This window comes from Maniola jurtina, chromosome 16 (assembly GCF_905333055.1).
Source record: "Maniola jurtina chromosome 16, ilManJurt1.1, whole genome shotgun sequence".
In the NCBI taxonomy this organism is placed as follows: domain Eukaryota; kingdom Metazoa; phylum Arthropoda; class Insecta; order Lepidoptera; family Nymphalidae; genus Maniola; species Maniola jurtina.
Window position 1 is genome coordinate 2,919,525 of NC_060044.1, and position 19,371 is coordinate 2,938,895.

The 19,371-nt window shown below is 36.8% G+C and overlaps 2 protein-coding genes and 1 non-coding gene across 5 annotated transcripts in view; 1 reads left to right on the forward strand and 2 right to left on the reverse strand.

The window, feature by feature from the left end:
- LOC123873325 overlaps positions 1–10,166 on the reverse strand; it is a 36,500-nt gene extending 26,334 nt beyond the window's left edge. The window contains exons 1-5 of the mRNA XM_045918130.1: positions 9,585–10,166; positions 8,500–8,801; positions 4,734–4,816; positions 1,898–3,229; positions 1,308–1,564 (exon numbers count right to left, since the gene is read on the reverse strand). Of these exons, the coding sequence (XP_045774086.1) occupies positions 1,309–1,564; positions 1,898–3,229; positions 4,734–4,816; positions 8,500–8,801; positions 9,585–9,696 (2,085 nt within the window). The 5' untranslated portion in view covers positions 9,697–10,166 and the 3' untranslated portion in view covers position 1,308. The remainder of the gene's footprint in view (positions 1–1,307; positions 1,565–1,897; positions 3,230–4,733; positions 4,817–8,499; positions 8,802–9,584) is intronic.
- On the forward strand, positions 3,544–14,249 carry LOC123873326 (tethering factor for nuclear proteasome STS1). 3 transcript variants are annotated; one of them, XM_045918133.1, is made up of 3 exons: positions 3,544–3,565; positions 11,804–12,484; positions 13,161–14,249. In XM_045918133.1, exons 2-3 carry the CDS (start codon positions 12,298–12,300, stop codon positions 14,036–14,038), a joined length of 1,065 nt encoding a protein of 354 aa, XP_045774089.1. In that variant the 5' UTR covers positions 3,544–3,565; positions 11,804–12,297; the 3' UTR covers positions 14,039–14,249. The 3 variants fall into 3 exon arrangements, with proteins under 3 accessions (XP_045774089.1, XP_045774088.1, XP_045774087.1); XM_045918132.1 differs by lacking the exon at positions 3,544–3,565 and adding an exon at positions 11,010–11,149 and having other exon boundaries at positions 12,288–12,484; XM_045918131.1 differs by lacking the exon at positions 3,544–3,565 and having other exon boundaries at positions 11,018–12,484.
- Trnal-caa lies at positions 6,109–6,224 on the reverse strand. The gene is made up of 2 exons: positions 6,187–6,224; positions 6,109–6,153 (listed from the first exon to the last, which is right to left on the reverse strand). It is a non-coding gene; the product is annotated as a tRNA-Leu (tRNA).
- Positions 14,250–19,371: the final 5,122 nt, after the last annotated feature.

Sequence of the window (19,371 nt, forward strand, 5' to 3'; positions counted from 1 at the left end):
GAAATTATGAAACTGGTACAGTCTTGTATCCCTAACCGGGGAACCTACAAAGATTATTTTTATTTTAGAATTCACAATTATTAATTGAGATGTCTAGTACTTAGAAATTAAATAAAAAGTCGGCAATATGCCTTACTTTTTTTAAAATTAATTTTAAAAGAAATAAATACGTATTTTTCTGAAAACGATCTGAACTCAAAAACGGGCGGTTTTTACCCATAAGTGTTAAGAGGTCATTTGTAGCATTTGACCTCCTCTACAACTTCTCAAAGAGAAAGTAGCGTTTTTCTGGACTTCGTGTATAAATATCGCACATATGGATAAAAAAATTATTTCCCCGCTTCAAAACGTTTCTGATTTTAAATAATGTATAAAAAACAAGAATTTAAAAAAAAAATCATCAAAATCGGAGCTGTTTCTGAGGACTTCCGACGAAAATGCTTCGTTTACTCCACTATAAGTACATTACGAAATTTATTTTCTAAAAAAAAGTAACTTACATCATTATTCAATTACATCTGTATGCCTGTTCTTCTTAAACTAAACTTAACATGCTATACTATAAAAATAAACATTAAGGATACTTGTCCACAGAACGCATAGCGGAGCGGCCAAACGTGTTCAGTAAACCAATCAGATTATTGATAGATAGAATTTTATAACATTCAAAAATCTGATTGGTCAACTAAACACATCACTACTCTGCTCACAATTTCTCTTGGAGTGTCAAATTCAGTAATAAATAATACTTGATTTACCATTGTGAGGTCACAATAAAAAAAAAACGTCTCACACACCGCGAAAACGATCAACGTTGTCGAGGTGTGCGATTTTGTACCTACTAGGAAATCAGTATAAGAAGACATGCTAATTTAATTAGCTTTAAAAAATTCCTTAACACAACCTATGGTTCAATTTTTAATAATTGTGGTAGGGAGCTCGAATTCCGCACGAATGTGACTTCTCTCGGTGAGCTGTTTTTTCGCTCAGTGAGCGTTTTCGGTCTTTGAATGCAACATACCTATACATATTAGAAGAGATCAAAAACGTATTTTTTTTAACTATATACACATATTTCAGTCCAAATCACCTGGATGCCTTATGACTTGAGCATACGAGAAAGAATCTGCTAGCTCTTGAGTGATGTCACCCTTACCCTTGATCTCTGGTATGGAGTCATCCAATTCATTTGCAGAGGTCAAATAGTTCTGGACGACTTAACCCAAGTAAACTCCTACCATTGTGATTAAGGGAAAGGGGTCATGGCCTTCAGAAATGAGAAATAAGACCCTGACAGAGATACATACTTCAATCCAAATCACCGGGATGTAACAAAGACTTATCGACTTGGGCATATGAGAAGGAATCCGTTAACTCTTGAGTGATGTCCACTTCACCTTTGACCTCTGGCACGGAGTCATCCAGTTCATTTGCAGAGTTCACGGAGTTCTGGTCGCTTAGACTCAGACTTGTGTCCGCTTCTTCGCCGTAACATCGCCGCTTATGGTCAGATGGAAAATTGCGTGAAGAATAGTTCTCTACGCGGATTGCTTGTGTTGTGTTGCTGGAACAGAAAATTAAATCATTATTAGCTGATACCCACGAAATTCGTTCGCGTGGATTTTATCATCATCATCAACCTATAGACGTCCACTGCTGGACATAGGTCTCTTGTGATTCGTTTGACGTCGTCTGTCCACTTAGTAGTGCGCTTTCCGGTGCCAAATGAGGAGATCCGTAGGAGAAACAGCGTCACCGACATAGCTCAGCTGGTTGTCAAGCTAAAGTGGCAATAGTTAATAGGAGTCATGGAAGAGAGATGAAATGCAGGAACTAACAGCTTGATATACCACAAAAAGTTAAAAACAAAATAGGAGTTACCTGCAAAAGTTCATACCTGGTCTTCCTTAAAATAGGTCTCCCCATCTCAACTTGTAACTCCAGTGAGTATAGTTTAGCCAACGACTCTAACTTCTCTTTCTCCATGGGATCTTGAAAACTGGATAACTTGAGTTCAGTCTGACACGAATCTTGGAGAAACCTGGACAACTGTTCGTTTGCCGCACTCAGTATGAGAAAGCCTGGCCTTTCTTCCCTTATTCTCCTACACCCAGCCCTTATTTCTCTGACTTCAGAAACCCCTGTGTTCCCCATGGAATGCTCGCTATAATAATGGTCGCTTTGAGGAGATTTCTCGCTTAAGTTCAAATCGCTCGACGATGTTTTCTGTAGAGTGAAATTCGTACGCGGCGTCTGACCAAACTCTTTCTCACTCTTCTCTTGAAACGCCTGAAAGGACTGGTAGAATGACTCATCAGCGTTCTGCCCTGACGCACTCGCATTTATTATATCACTGAAGGTAGAAAATGACGAATGGGGTAAAATCTCTTTCTCTTTCAAAATCTCATCCTCAACATCTACTACTGTTTTGGAATCGGACATCATGGCGTCATCTTCGTTCCCCGAGTCGACTTTGGGTCGTTTCTTTTTAAACCTATTCTTGCAATTGGCCCAGCCACTTTTTACTAACGACTTTTCTTTCTTAAACTTTTTCGGTGGTGGCATATTACTGGCTGATTTTGTGCAGTTATTATTTAAGGATTTCGATGATTTGAAGGTTAGACTTTTATTGAATACTTTGAGTTCTTCAATCCCTGGCCAGTCTGTTAATTCGTCGTCCCCTTCCCTGTCACTGTCGTTTGTTACAACTCCGTCTGAGTCGCTACTGCTTAGCGAGCTACTCTCGTTTCCCGTACAATCCATCCCGCTAATAGAATCATCAAAATGCAATGGATTTCTCAATGAAGAAGGCGGGTGGGTTTTGTTCAGAATCTTTATTTTCCTTGGAAATTTTGCCTCGAGATGATTTTTGCATGTAGGGTTGAAAAACGGGGGTAGATCTGTCGCTATTCGGTACCCTGTTAGTTTGGAAAGAGTTGGGGTCCCGTTTTTGGAACTCTTATAGACGAAGTTGAAACTAGAACTGCCTGGTAGGGAGGCTAGGGAGCAAGGCTTTTCTTCCTCCGTATTCTGGGTCTTTAACACAATTTTGCCCGGTTGCAACAATGTGTCCTTTTTCTTCTTGTCAACGTCGCACTTGCGGGATTTGATGTCGTTCTTGAAGTACGCCGATTTCGAGGAACACCCGCCACTGAACGACCGCTCTCTCATCTCACACCCATCTCCTTTATCCCTGTGAGACCACTTGCGTTTACCGCAAAATAGATTTCTGAAAACAAGTAAAAAAAAATTATAAAAACCCATGATTGCAGTGTTCTGATGCCCTAGAATCATAAAATCAAGACTATCCACAAGCAATAAAACTTGCAGAAGTTAGCTCTGGCAAAACACTGTATCTACTGTTGCTCTGTGTACATACTCGTGCAAGAAATTGCTGAAGTACCATTTAAATGTAAAAAACTTGCAGAAATTAACCTTGACATAATGATAGAAACTTCTGCAAGAAATCTTGCCACTTGCCAGTGGACATTTGACCTAAGTACCTTCATCTCAACTCATCACTGGCTACTAAGCCACTACAAGAGTCTCCTCTCAGAATGAGAAGGTTTTAGTCCACCACGCTGACCAAGTGCGGATTGGCAGACTTCACACACCTTTTAGAATTTTATGGAGAACTCACGGCGATGCATGTTTTCACTTTTCTCACGATAGTTTCCTTCACCGTTAAGCAAGTAATACTACTCTTAGGTAAAAGATACAAGTATTTGTAAATTCAAGAACTACATCGAAGTTAGCCTATTAGTTTATGAGAAAAGGGGATAACGAACACACACAACTTAGCCCAAAAGCATAATATTAGTCCCTGGTAAAAAGCAATGTTTTAGCCACGAAAATTATTAGGTATAAACTAAAGTGGATTGATCTGCCCGATACAATAGCAAGTAATAGTTTCGTGTTTGACTGTCGAAGCCGGCGCGTGGTCGGATTTTGGCTGTATGCCAATATCAAAATTCTAGGTCAATCGGAAGCACCTTGAAAGTACCTTGCGATTTTGATGAGTGGTTAATGATTGCTAACTTTTCGAAGCTATACGACAAGCATACTAGTCCATCAACACGCATAAAGACAATACATTTTTAGTTCGTAATTTTTTTTTAAAGAATATTAGTCACTTTTTAATCATGACTAACGTTTCCATTTCCCCTCCAACTAAGCGTAAAGCTTGTGGTAGGAGTGGGTACGACAATAGTGCAACGGGTGGGATTTGAACCGCCGACCTTTCGGATTTCAGTCCGCTCCTATAACCGTTGAGCTATTGAGGCTTTTTAAATTACCTAGTAAGTACCAAAAAACATAGGTAGGTACTTACTAAAAACAAAAATCAGAGGAAAGCCCGTCTACAGTCTCCTACATAGGAGTAGTATGTAGGCTTGTATTTATGCGTGTTCCACCGTAGCGCCTAAACTACTGAGCCGATTTTGATGAATGAGGTGTCAATCGATTCGTTATTCTTATCTGGGTGCCATAGCTTACATTTTATACGAAAAAAATCGACCTGAAGGATGTTACATTCAAAAAATTGGGGGTCTCCAAATTTTTGCAATTGTATCGAGTGGGATAAAAAATGAAAGAGGAAAAATTAGTACAATGTTAAATACCTACACCGAGCGTTAAAAAACAATCTTATACTATATCTATCGCTATCTATCGGCAGTTCGCGGGTAGTAGTCGGATAATAAATAGTACTGTTTAACTTCATCTTGTTCACATACCTTTCTTGCTTCTGTTTATTCCCGTATAACAGAGGTGATACGCTCTGCGTTTGGAGCACGATTGGAATAGGTATCGCGTTGGGCTGAAATCAAAACGAAAATACATCCGCTGTAACTTGTATGACAATCGGTGGCGTGCATTTGTCCCTCCTTGGACAGTGGAATGTTGGCAATTTATAAAGTTAGCTATTTTAAGTCGATGCCACGATCTATGTGCATGGTTCTCTTTAATTTATATACAACAAGTTTAAATCTATACTAATATTATAAATGCGAAAGTGTGTCTGTCTGTCTGCTACGTTTTCACAGCTCAACACTCAACAGTTTAACCGATTTTGATGAAATTTAGTACAGAATTAGCTTACATCCCGGGGAAGAACATAGGACGGAAGAACATACTTTTCTCGGAAAATCATAGGGTTCCCACGGGATTCTTAAAGGGCCATCCGTTTAATCGATTTATATGTTTGGTACAGAGGTAACTTGTGTCCCGGAAATTGACAGGCAACTTTTATCCTGGAAAATCAAAGAGTTCCCAAGGGATTTTAAAGGTCTAAATCCACGCGAATGAAGTCGCGGGCATCATCTAGTATGTATATAAAAGGTAAAGATGACTAACTGACTGATCTATCAACGCACAGCTCTTAACCATTGACTGCGGCCTCACCAGTAGGATTATGACCGCCAACTCAGTGTTCAACATTGAATGATAGCGACCGAGCTGATTTAACACCGGTTGGTTATACACTGCTACTACACTTAGTGATATTAATATGATTTTTCGTAGGAAACCTATTATGGATCACACTATATATCACACTAATATTATAAAGGCGAAAGTTTGTGTATGTGTGTGTGTATGTTTGTTACTTCTTCACGCAAAAACTACTTGACGGATTTGGCTGAAATTTGGAATGGAGATAGATAATATCCTGGATTAGCACATAGGCAATTTTTTTTCCCCGGAAAATCAAAGAGTTCCCACGTGATTTCGAAAAACCTAAATCCACGCGGGCGAAGTCGCGGGCATCGGCTAGTTAAAAATAAATATGTGGAATGAACTCGGTGACTATCAGTGTTCATCACTGAGCTAGCGAATCACTCCGCCTGGTGATGACAATTTATGAGTCTAAGATAGGAACGCGTTAACTTGAAATAAATATGGATGTTTTTTTAAACCCATATAGTCCTTATCGGTTTTACTCGGCATCGGGAACGCTAAATAGCTAGGCGCTTACTTAACACAGTTTAAATGATATAAAAATTAAAAGTACTTAAATAAACGATTTCAATATTTTTTTTTGTCAAAAAATACTTATTTTATATACTTGAATATTAAAAACATAAAAATATATAAAAAAAAAGGAAAAAGTTATGTCAGAAGTGGGATTCGAACCCACGCCCTCAGAGAGGACCAGAACAACTCGGGCCCGTTCAGTACGGGCAAGGAAACCTTGAGTCTGGCGCCTTAGACCGCTCGGCCATCCTGACAACTGAGTAGTGCGGCGAAATTATCGTTTGGTTACTGTACGTACATTCATAATATCAAATATTTACGCGCAAGTTTTTTATAACGTAGTAACGAAGTTCATTATACTTGTAGGTAATCGAATTTCGTAATAAAGAGACGACTTACTTTTAATTACCTATAAGTACCTATTATTTACTTTTGTTATAGTAGTAATATGAGCCAGGATTACTATGCTTTATGAATATACAGGATTAAAATGCTCTGTTTCTTACTTGTAACTTAATGAGCCTAGTTCATTTTTTAAAAGAAAAATATCAGATGCAAAATAAATTGTCTTTATATCAAGTACCACCCAAGCCAAATTATTTGATCTTGTACCACAAAAATTTCGTCACCCATCTAGTTAGTGACATGGGTCATCATTGCTTACCCATCAAACTAATTAACGTCTAATACCCATTAAACTAAGGTCACATGGGAGGATGTGGGAGCCAATTAGATTTTATTACCCCAAAGAAACCGAACCATTAGGTGTTTAACGGAAGAAATCATGACTCCCAGTAATGGGGCTTATCACGCAGGGACGCAGGTCACATCCATGTGACTTTTACCTCTGGTAAATTTTCTGTTAGGCTCACCTCAAATAAAGACGTAAAAGATAAATCATTCTATAAAAACCGATCCGAAGTTCCGAACGGACTTCGTTCGGGACAAAGGGTCCCGTATCCGATGGTACAAGATTATGAACTTTTTTTTAATTTACACAGCAGCTATTCTTGAATTTTCATTATTTGTTATTAGAACAATATTAAAATTATAAGATTAGCGGCAATAGAAATACACACTCTGTAAAAAATTCAACTCTCTACCTATTACGGTTCATGAGATGCAGCCCGCTGACAGACAGACATACAGACGGACAGTGGAGGCTTAGTAATAGGTTCTCGTTGGCATCCTTCGGTATGGAACCTTTTAAAAATCTTAAGTATGAGACATTCTTATGTAAGGTGCATTTTATTGCATTTTCCATTTAAGGTAACTGGACAGTGGACAGCCATATATAAAGCTAACCGCTTTCACAATGTCGCGATCGAGTTTCAATACACTACTTATTATACCTACTTACCTAATCTTATTTACTAATTAAATTAATACATAGGCACAATATTTAGTATGTAACCTTAGAAACAAAGAACCGGCGAAGTGCGAGTCAGATTCGCTCACCAAGGGTTCTGTACTTGGGTATTTTTTTCGACATTTTGCACGATAAATCAATTATTACGCATAAAAATAAATAAAAATCTGTTTTAAAATGTACAGGTAAAGCCCTTTCATATGATACCCCACTTGGTACAGTTATCTTTCTTTGAAAATTGAAACGTATTTTAATTTTTTTGAAATGATGTAACTACAAATTCGCGGTTTTCAGATTTATTCCTTACTTGTGCTATAAGAGCTACCTACCTGCCAAATTTCATGATTCTATGTCAACGGGAAGTACCCTATAGGTTTATTGACAGACACGACAGACAGAAAGACAACAAAGTGATCCTATAAGGGTTCCGTTTTTCCTTTTGAGGCACGGAACCCTAAAAACAGATTTCAGCTAGGCTAAATCAAAACTGCCACATCCCTTTCAAGTCAGCCTGCTTCTACATTAGACTGCAACATCACTTACTACCGGGTGAAATTGCAGACAAGAGCTAACCAATCAAAATATTGAATATTTGAAAAAGCAACCATTGAGTTTCTTACTGATTCTTGCTAGAAAGTCTATTCTGAACAAGTGCAATGGTAGATTCATTTGAAGATTCCAATACTCTTTCTTGTATGAATAATAATATACAAAATTTTAAAAACCTGCGACATATTTTTAATAGAATGTGGCTGGATACTAATTTGTATCGGTCGGATAGTAATAACCGGTCTAATAAGGAAACTAGAAAAGAGTTTATAACTTTCAAATGGCTGAACCGATTTTCTTGGAATAATCCAAGAAAATCGGTTCAGCCATTTGAAAGTTATAAAGCTAAGAATACTCTGGATCAAGCCACCTTTCAAACAAAAATAAAAACTAAATTAATATCAATTCATTTGTTTAGGAGCTATGATGCCACAGACAGATACACAAACACAGAGATACACACGTCACACTTATAACACCCCTCTTTTTGGGTCAGGGGTTAAAAAGCTTTCTATTTCTATTCCTTGCAATAAATTATGGGATGACATAACAATTGTTGTATGGCAAAATTAGACTCATTCACAGTTTATTTGTCATGGAAAACAACTTACCTCAGTAGTAATACTCAATATTTCAATTGGTGGAGATCTTTTCCCATCCGCATAGTCCACAGGCATTTTTTTATATTTCCGTTTCCTCCTTGCATTTGCCGGTCTTGTCGGTGAGAAGTTCTCATTGAAGGAGTCGGACTCAAAGTTGCCAATCTGGCAATAATGTCTTGATTTGAGGTTTGTTGATTTGTGGATGCTGAGGTGAGGGTCGTCAGAGTCGGAGAGAGGCTGTGTGATTAAAGGTGCCTGGGGAGGGCTGCTGGAGCTACCATCTTCAACCAGGCTCACCGTTACTGCTGCAGCTGAAAAGGTACAACTTCATTCAAACACCGGATAAAACTTGCAACTTTGTTTGCATAGATTTAGATTCTTTAAAGGACAAAAATCGGTCAAGTGCGAGTCATACACTTTTTTTTCATGATAGAATTTTGAAATTTTTATTATAATTGTTGTTGCAGCGACAATAGAAATATAAATTATATACAACCCACTGACAGACAGACAGATGGTCCGACGGACAGCAGAAGCTTAATAATATGTCCCATTGACAACCTTCGGGTATGGAACTCTAAATAGGGAAGCTGAAAGAAATTTCTATTAGAAAGATAAGCAATTTTGTCACAATCACACATATAATATTGTAAATGTTAAAGTTTGGATGTTCGTTACTCCCTCACTCCACAATAGCAGAACCAATTTTGCTGAAATTCGGAATGGATACATGTACCTTATAATCTAATTAACACATAGGCTACCTTTCCCTGGAGATTCAAAGAATTCTTACAGGACAAAAACATCCGCGCAGACAGTCACTGCCTTAAGATAGAAGGTAAAGAACATAAAGTATATTCTATATATACAAACATGCAAAAGTGAATCTGTTATAATATGAATTGATTCTTCTTAAAAGGTAATTTTTTATTTATACCCCCGAATAAAATGGAGTTCCCATTCGATTTTTAATAACAGAAATCCATTACCAACAAAGTTACAGGTATCATCTATAGTTATGGGTATTAGTTATAGTTATGGATATCAGCTATTAAGTATAAAATTGAAGATAATAAGTATATAAACAAACTAACGTAAATTCCCCGCAGACCTGGTACGTCTACGCATCCCGAGCTTTCTCCGCTCCTGTCTTCCACAGTTGCTCTCTTCCAGAGCAAGGTTTAAGTCATGGGATAACCTTTCCATGGTCTCCGCACTCTAAACTCCGCCACACCACATGCGCAGGGTCATAATTAGTACGCACGGCATCTAGAATTTACTATGAAACCGGCAGGAGTAGATACTTTGTTTACTATTTGTCCCACTTTTGTACTATCCTTTCACATGAAATTGTTTTTAGTGACACACAAAATTAAGGATAGATTATTGTTTTTATAAACGAGTGAGTTGTAGCCTAATGAAATTTGTCATTTATGGCAAACTAAGAAATTTTAATTTTTGCGTTTTAATAAGTAAAGGTTTCCATTGCTGTTACGATTTTTGTTGTTTTTTATCAACGTAATTTTAATTACACTGCTGCTATTGATGCGAATTGAAAAGTATTCTTCAAACAAACAATTAATACACAATAAACACAACACAGTTTCAACTTTCATTCATCTAAAATTATTTGTGATTGTGTCCAAAATCCTTGAATGAAAATAAGTTTTGACTTTTTTTTTTCTCTCCCGTCTGGCTTTACAAAGATTAGCCAAAGTCAAGTTTGTAGTTATTTGTAACAAGTTAGGGAAACTATACAAGTATGGACCCCGTCTGTGCCGGCGCTCGCCGACACACGCGCGGCACCCCCTTAGAGCGCTTTCCAGTCAGTTTTAACAAAAAAAAAAACACTCCAAAAAGACAGAGCACGCCCGCCAGCTAACACCAACACAGACGAAGTCCAAGTTTTGACTTTTGATTTGATACCTATTTTGCTACGATATTTATGTTTTAATCTGTGGTTTTGATCAAGTTCGGAATTATTACTGGTTTGTGTTCGGAACAATGTGACGTCGATAACCTCTGATTGGCCAATATTAGCTTACCATTGGCTACAATGCATTGTTGCGACCAGAATACAATACATTCAACCAATCACAACAATAATTGTTATTGTAATAGTGATTGATGCAGGCTTGCTGGAATTTCGAATTAACCAACATGCAACAAACTTGCAACCAACCATGTGGCAGAAATCGATTTTGACCTCCGGATTCGTGGTCTTTGATTTTGACATGACAGTTGACCTAAAAAGTTAAAATGGCGCGTGAGAAGTCATTTTGTACACGGACTATAGTTCCACAATAGTCCCACTTTATTATTAAAAAACCGTGCAGAATCTAACTGTGAAATGACAACTGGCAACTCCAAGACCACCAGACCTATTACTCAGAGAACAGATTAAATAAACAAAATAATTAACAATGCAGAGGGCGTGATATCGGATTGAAATCAGATGCAGTGCACAAGTTTTTTAACTGTGCGTTCCACGATTTATAGGTTTCAGAACGTTAAAGATTTTTCTTTTTTGTTTGTGTATCTGCCATTATTAATCTGTGCCATCAAGCTATTATTTCGCGCCAATTTTACTTTTATCAGCTTTTTATTTTATTTCAATAATAAGTTTAATTTAAGGGGTTGTATCACATTAACTGATCAAGTGAGTATTTAACTTTACATAGTACATGAGTACATTATATTTATTTAAAGAATTTTCATGTCATCATACATTTTTGGTCAACATGTAAACGTGTGATTTTTCATAGTTAATACACAGCTCAAACTAGTGTTTCCTTATGATTTAGTGACATCATTGTCCATTTTTAAGTTATACTGCCATAAATCTTGTAAAAACGCATCTGTTGATAAGTACATACATCTAATTCCCTAGTTGCAGTTTCCTTATGCTACCTACTAAATACTTATAAAAGTGTAATGAATTATGGAGTTAAGCCCCTTTATCTGAATACTATTCCTATCTTTAAATTAATAAAAAGATTTTTACACTATCTTTATATTTTATCTTGTATATTTTAGCTTTAGATCAAATATAATACAACCTACTCTATGCTTCAGAAACTTTAGATATTATACCTTACCTGGAGATGAATGTAACCTCAGATTAAGAAACGTTTTTGTACCCACTTAGAATTCATTTTATACTGGAAAAACTAAGGATTCCTGTGAGGTTCAAACCTAAATCCACACAGAGTTGCAAGTTCAGATAGCTACTACCTATTTTTAAACCTACCTATCCAATCAGAGCCATCAACTCATCACTGGTCACTACTGAGCACTAGTCTTCTCTCAGAAGGATTTGGCTATAGTCTACTATGCTGGCCAAGTACACATTAACAGACTTCACACACCTTTGAGAACAATATGGAGAACTCTCAGACATGCACATTTCCTCACAAGATTTTCGTTCACTATTAAAGCAAGTAATATTTGATTGCTTAAATTGCAAATAACCTGCAAGCCTGGTATCAAACCCCCTACCTCACTGAACTCCATCATCTTAACCACTAGGCTATCACCACCATTCATTCAATACAGATACTGTTTGGTACTTAACAAAGTGTATGTACAACACAGTAGTTGACAGTGAAGGACTCAATTTTGCATGGATATAATTAAAGATCGGGGAGTTTTGACACCAGAAATCTATCTCTCACTCGATTCTGATCTCCTATTTCTCACTCAGAAAAAATAAAGGTATGCGATAGCCCTCAAACGTTGGCACAGAGCTGTTTCTGTGGTCACGTGACCAAGTGTTCTCGGCCTGATAAAACTTCCAGGTGTGGAGTAATGGAGGCGGCTCCGGATACCCCGCGGCGCACCCGCGCGGCCCTCGCCGAGATCCCCGTGCGCCTTGAGCGCCTGCTCGTCACCCCGCTGCAACCCGTCACCAACACCCGGGAAGTTTCGCCCTCCCTGCCGCCGGGCTACCTCAGCCCCGCGCCCTCGCCGGACGAGTTTATCATACAACAGAGAGGTATGTCTTTTTAGTTCATAGTAGACCAGGGTTGGCTCGGTTAATCCCCGCGCGCCTCGACGCCTGCGCGTCACCCCGCTGCGACCCATCACCAACACCCAGGAAGTGTCTCCCTTTCTGCCGCCGGGCTACCTCAGCCCCGTACCCTCGCCTGACGAGTTCCTCATACAACAGAGAGGTACTTCTTCCTAGTTCATAGTTTATGACCTATTATGGCATATCTCAGCAGACCTGTAATTTAGTTATCAAGTAACTGCAAATAACTGTATCACTGTGTCTATTTTATTATCCTTGTAACTCTCTGTATCACTAATGTTCAGTTGTTAATGATTATTGCTGTGGAGTTTAGCAATTATTTGTTAAACAATTTGCATAGCCCATAGCTAAAGTATGAACCTGAGGGCTGAGATGCAGCATCTTGATATAAACTAAACTTTCATAATGGGTGGTCCACTGAGGCATGCTTTAAGTTTTGATTTCATTATACCAATTTCATCATAATATGGTAAAATAAAAAAAATGCAATTGAGTTGTTGTGAAAAATACCCAATTAAGGGTAGCTGTTGAGTGAGATATGCAACAGCCTTGCTGGGTCTTTTAGCTTGCTATTCTTATGATACATAGAAGTTGTATTATACATAGCCTAAAATAATCTTACCCCAATATCTGCTTCTAGGACGCAAACGTCTCCCAACAACATGGTCGCCAGATATAGAGACAAAACGTGATGCAGCAATTCATTCAACGGTACGTACACCACCTAAAAGCCCCGGCCGAAGCTCTCCAATCAAAGTAGGGGTGACATTACGGTCCACGCCAAGAAAAAGCCTACTCGGTGAACGTAAAAGAATACCCCTCACCCCAGAGAAGATAGACTTTAGTGACATAAGCACGCCTCCGAAGTTCAAAATCAACAGCCCTGCCAAAGGTGCCGGCGGTGCACTGCCGATCAAAAGAACGCGGCTCGACAAAACTTTCGATAGAGAGTTTAAAGCACCTTTAGACATCGCTTTAAAAGGCTTAAATACGACACAACTCATACACTTGATAAAAAAAGTAATCCAGAAACACCCAGAAATGGAACAAGAGATACTTCAAGATATGCCAGCGCCTGACTTAACACCGTGTGAAGAGAAACTGTCGTATTTAACGTCAAATATCTTTAAAAGTCTTCCGACTTCACGTTTAGCATCCAAGACTGATTCTCGGGCGTATTCCAGAGTTGCCATACATTTAAGTGAATTTAAAAAGTGTCTTGTTAAACAAGGAAAGTTGCTTGTGGAATCCCAGCATTGGGAATCAGTAATGAAGTATGTATTCCTCGCTTGGAACTATGTTCGGGCAACGCCTGTATGGGATAACCAACCTCATAACGCTCAGCGAAAACAGTGCTTTAAAGCGCTTACTAACTTTTGTTTGACAGCCCTCAAAAAGGGAGAATTCAGTACAGATTTCTACAGCGATGCTCAAGAAAAGCTCCACAATATGGAAGCAGACAGCGAGGAGATCCAAACCTGTCTCATATATGTTAATAGACAACTGCTAGAATATTAGTTCATTTTTTGATAACTAAGGATTTTTTAATGTAATAATTTAAAACATAAGTTTTTTTGAATAAGTTCTTTTCAAAAATGCGTAAATTGGAAAATGGTTTAGTTTACAAATGTTAGGCCAAGAAATATTTTATTTTAATAATGCATGACTAAATTAGTTAATTTGTTTTCATATACATTTTTAGATAATTTTGGAATAGCTCAGTTAAAATTAAAAAAAAAAAAACAAATTATAGCCTTGCAGTTCAGCCAGTGTATGTATAATTTATTAATTTTAAGAGTAATGTATTTTTTTACTCAGCATTATTAGTTTAAAATTTTGCCTTTTTTAGTTTATCCTTTTGTAAAAACTTTCGCTTTTAAGAAAGCTTTTTTTAATATTGTACTCCCATACAGAAGATTTGTTTTATGAATATTAATGTTAATATCACACTCAACACATTCTGTGGTAAGAAACAAAATTGTTAACAGGGTTCTCTCCGTCACTCGCTTCATACAATCGTAGTTCCAATTTCATTTGAATATTAAGCAACCAAAGTCCATGAAATTTTGCAGACATATTCTAGAAACTAATATCTGTGTCTGTGGTGTTTTAGATTTTTCTAAAAATATATAGTTAAAATTACAGGGGCTCAAAGATTTGTATGTAAATTTTTAAGACCGCGTAACTTTGAAACCGAATATTTTAACAGAAATCTGGAAAACCACAGACATAGAATTCATTCTAGAATATGTCTGCAAAATTTCATGGACTTTGGTCGCTTAATATTCAAATGAAATTGGAACTACGTTTGTATGAAGCGAGTGACGGAGAGACCCCTCTTAAGTATGGTTGTTATACTACATAGTACCTTCAGGTACTGAGAGATTACACCGCAAAGACAAATAGCGACTTTTGTTACGACGCAATAAGAGCAATTGAGCTCACTTGAGAGGCCTAAAATTTGATAAACGCCTCTTTTTCTCTTATATTTGTAGTTATATTTATCTCTCTTTTTTTCATACCTAATTTTTTGTAAAAAATGAAAATTCTGTGTCGGTGCACTTAAACGTGTTTATTTAATTTAAAGTAGTAAGTGCGAGTCAGACTCGCGCATTGAGGGTTCCGTACCATCGTACGAGATATTATAAACACCTTTATGTAGAACTCCGCAAGTTAATAACGGTCTGCGCCATCAAAAATATGTGAATTAAATTTTTCGTGAACACAATTTTTTCTTGAATTTGGTGCAGTTGCGAGCATCAGCAAGTAAAAAAATTAACGCCAAATAATCTTATAAACGGGTTTTTAGTACTTACCTACAGTAGATCTTTAGACACTATTTTTATCTTGTTTTGTTTGTTGGTGATTGCAATTTTGATTTTTTTTCATGTCAGAAATCATAATATCGCGAAGCAACGTAATACATATTATAAACAAAGTATTTTTAGATGGTGAAATACTGATTTAAAAACAATCTTTGATGTGATCTTTTTGTATTTTTATAATATCCAAAAATATGCCACTTATAAACAGTAATTAACTATGATTCACTTTAAAATCAATATTGTTAAAAATCGATTTCTAATATTTTTAATTAGGTATGTGAAAAGGCTGTATCCTGGTAATTAAGATTTTCGACACATTCAAAAACTATAATGTATGGTTTCTTTATTTAAAAATCAAATGTATGCAACCCCTCTTGGCTACGGCCCATGTAAAATATGTTGCCTACTGTGTATGTATGATGCCTTATATTTACATAGATAAAATTAATAAAGTGCCTTCTACATGTCAGTTAAAATTATGTAAGAACTTGCAACTTTGGCAATATTATATCTTATGATATTAATATACCTACATCTATTATTGTAACGTGTTACTCAAGGAACCCATTATTTGGGTTCCGTACCTCAAAAGGAAAAACGGAACCCTTATAAGATCACTTTGTTGTCTGTCTGTCTGTCTGTCCATCGTGTCTGTCAAGAAACCTATAGGGTACTTCCCGTTGACCTAGAATCATGAAAGGCAGGTAGGTAGGTCTTATAGCACAAGTACAGGAATAAATCTGAAAACCGCGAATTTGTGGTTACATCTTTAAAAAAAATTATAATGTGTTTCAATTTTCAAAGCATGATAACTATACCAAGTGGGGTATCATATAAAAGGGCTTTACTTGTACATTCTAAAACAGATTTTTATTTATTTTTATGTATAAAAATAAAAATTAAAATGTGTTTCAATTTTGAAAGTAAGATAACTATACCAAGTGGGGTATCATATGAAAGGGCTTTACTTGTACATTCTAAAACAGAATTTTATTTATTTTTATGTATAAAAATTAAAATTAAAATGTGTTTCAATTTTGAAAGTAAGATAACTATACCAAGTGGGGTATCATATAAAAGGGCTTTACTTGTACATTCTAAAACAGATTTTTATTTATTTTTATTATAAAAATTAAAATTAAAATGTGTTTCAATTTTGAAAGTAAGATAACTATACCAAGTGGGGTATCATATGAAAGGGCTTTACTTGTACAATCTAAAACAGATTTTTATTTATTTTTATGTATAATAGTTTTTGAGTTATCGTGAATAAATACCCGAGTACGGAACCCTCAGTGGGCGAGTCTGACTCGCACTTGGCCGGTTTTTTTTTGAATAATAAATCATAGTTTCAATATCAAGTTTTTCAATTTAATCCTGTACCTACCTAAAAATACTATTGTACCTATAATATGTAATTATCTACTCAATATTAATTAAGAAATGAGATATTATTAACAACATAGCTATGAAACAAATAAATCATTAATTAAGAATTAGTACATGACTAATTAAAATAATAATAATTACTGATTTATATATGAATTTAGTAAGTAGTGTTTAATAGGTAAAGGGCTTTTAAATACTATAAATACAGAAGCATTAATCAAGCCCATGCATTTAAGTTTTAATTCTTGGCGTGAATACAAGTTTTCGACATATTTACTTTCAAGGAAAAAACACACTGAACTAAGAACCTCACCCTTTTTGAAGTCTGTTCAAAGATGGAGATGAATTTATCAGAAATCTGTACGTTATTGGGCGGCCGTATTGAAGAATATAATAGCGCAGCCAAGAAACGTAGGATTGAGAAAGGTAATCATATTTTATTTTGGATTATTTAAATGCGAAAGTGTGTTGGTTTTTTGGTTTGTTCTTCAATCACGGAGCAACGGATCTATTTGATTTTTAGGGTTCCGTACCTCAAAAGAAAAAACGGAACCCTTATAGGATCACTTTGTTTGTCTGCCTGTCTGTCTGTCAAGAAACCTATAGGGTACTTCCCGTTGTCCTAGAATGGCAGGTAGGTAGGTCTTATAGCACAGATACAGGAATAAATCTGAAAACCGCGAAGTTGTGGTTACATCATTAAAAAAAAATTAAAATGTGTTTCAATTTTCAAAGTAAGATAACATTACCAAGTGGGGTATCATATGAAAGGGCTTTACTTGTACATTCTAAAACAGTTTTTTTTAATGTAGGTACCTATAATAGTTTTTGATTTATCGTGAAAATTTTTGGAAAAAATAACGGAACCCTCAGTGCGCGAGTCTGACTCGCACTTGGCCGGTTTTTTCGTTAATATTTTACTATCATATATTTCATAGTAGGTGCCTACTGCCTAGGTCTAATACGCGACAGGTTGAAATGGCAATCGGGGTATGAGGCTCTGCATAACCGCACCGGCTTAGAACGGGGGCTGTGCGGGGCGTCCTACCTACCTTTTGAATTGAATTTTAAATTAATTTTTAAAATCATTTGGTTTGCAGTCCTAAAATCCAAAATGAAGCAGTCAGCAATGTCACCGGCCAGTTTCTCTTCAGTTATCAAGACGTCACTGCAGGACACATCAACCAGACACAGCGTGCGAAAACATTTGAAGGTCTATACCACAAACGTGCGGAAGTTAAATTTCGAGAACTCGGATGAATCAGATAACGATGTTAACGAAATGAACGCAGATATAGTTTAGTCATAGTATAAAGAGAGAGCTGGAAAGTCCTTGAGTGGAGACCGCGTTTAAGCAAACGTAGTGTGGGACGCCCTCCAGCACGATGGACCGACGATATAAAGCGGCTGGCGGGAAGTGGCTGGATGAGGAAGGCTGAGGACCGGGTGTGGTGGCGCTCTATAGGGAAGGCCTATGTCCAACAGTGGACGTCCACGGGCTGATGATGATGATGATGATAAAGAGAGATTCTTAAGGGGACGCTGTACGCTCGACCGAAATTGCCGGCGCACGTGGGTAATCTGTTTGCTATTTTATTTAACATGGTGTGAGAAAGAGATCCCCGGTATAAAGATGCGCCGGCTCACGGCTGGCCCTTCCCTCCAACATTCGCGTGAAGTCGAATGTTTTGGGTGAGAGGCATGATTTTCACCGAAATCAAGCGCTCGAAAATGGTTGGACAGTCGTTTGGGAAAAGTATTTTTTTGTTATTTCAACTAATGAATAAATAAAGTATGTCTAAAGTTAAATTGTTTTACAATTATTATCATACCTACTCCTAATCTTATCTAATTACGCACAAAGTTGTTTTAAAATCATTTTTTTTTTTTTCTATTTTTTTATATCAATAAACCTTGATAATGACAAACCTAGACAAATCGGTACTCAGTTTTAAACTAAACATAAGTCATAGACCTAAAATACTCACATAGGTATCTAAGTATAAGAATTTAGATTTCATTTTTACGTTGCCACATTCCTATAGGTAGATATCTAGTTTATCTACCACCTACCTACTTAAATCTTAATCGAATATAATACCATATAATACGCAGTACCAGACTGGCAGACAGACGGCAGTAAACGACTGCCACCATAGTTTTACACAAGTTTAAAAAATCTATTAAAAGTATGCTCCTGAAAAAAGCTTATTATACAATCGAAGATTATGTAAATGACAAAAAAGCTTGGATTTGATTCGCTCCAGCAATATACGGCGCTGCAATTGCTTGTATACAGTATGGCATATTATTGTAAATTGTACATTTGAAAAGAGCAACCGCCGAGTTTCTTGCTGGTTCTTCTCGGTAGGAACGGCATTCCGAACCAGTGGTAGATTATTTTGACGATTCAAAAGCACTTGTAAAAGTTTAATTGAATAAAATAATTTGAATTTGAATAATTTGAATTTGAATTTTTAACTATGTAGTTCTAGGTACTCGAAGTACCTACAGGAACTACTCTCACTTTGAGCTAAGGCGGCCGCGGTTGGAAACGCCTTGTAGTTCGATTAGCAATCTTTCCTGCCGGGTGGTCTATGCCGGGTACTGTACCAGATAATATGAAACACGAACAAA

Bases quoted from the DNA above. Each gene is read 5' to 3' on its own strand.
- LOC123873326 (XM_045918133.1), top strand. From the start codon at position 12,298: ATGGAGGCGGCTCCGGATACCCCGCGGCGCACCCGCGCGGCCCTCGCC. The intron at 12,485-13,160 runs GTATGTCTTTTT...ATCTGCTTCTAG, and splicing joins GTTTATCATACAACAGAGAG to GACGCAAACGTCTCCCAACA.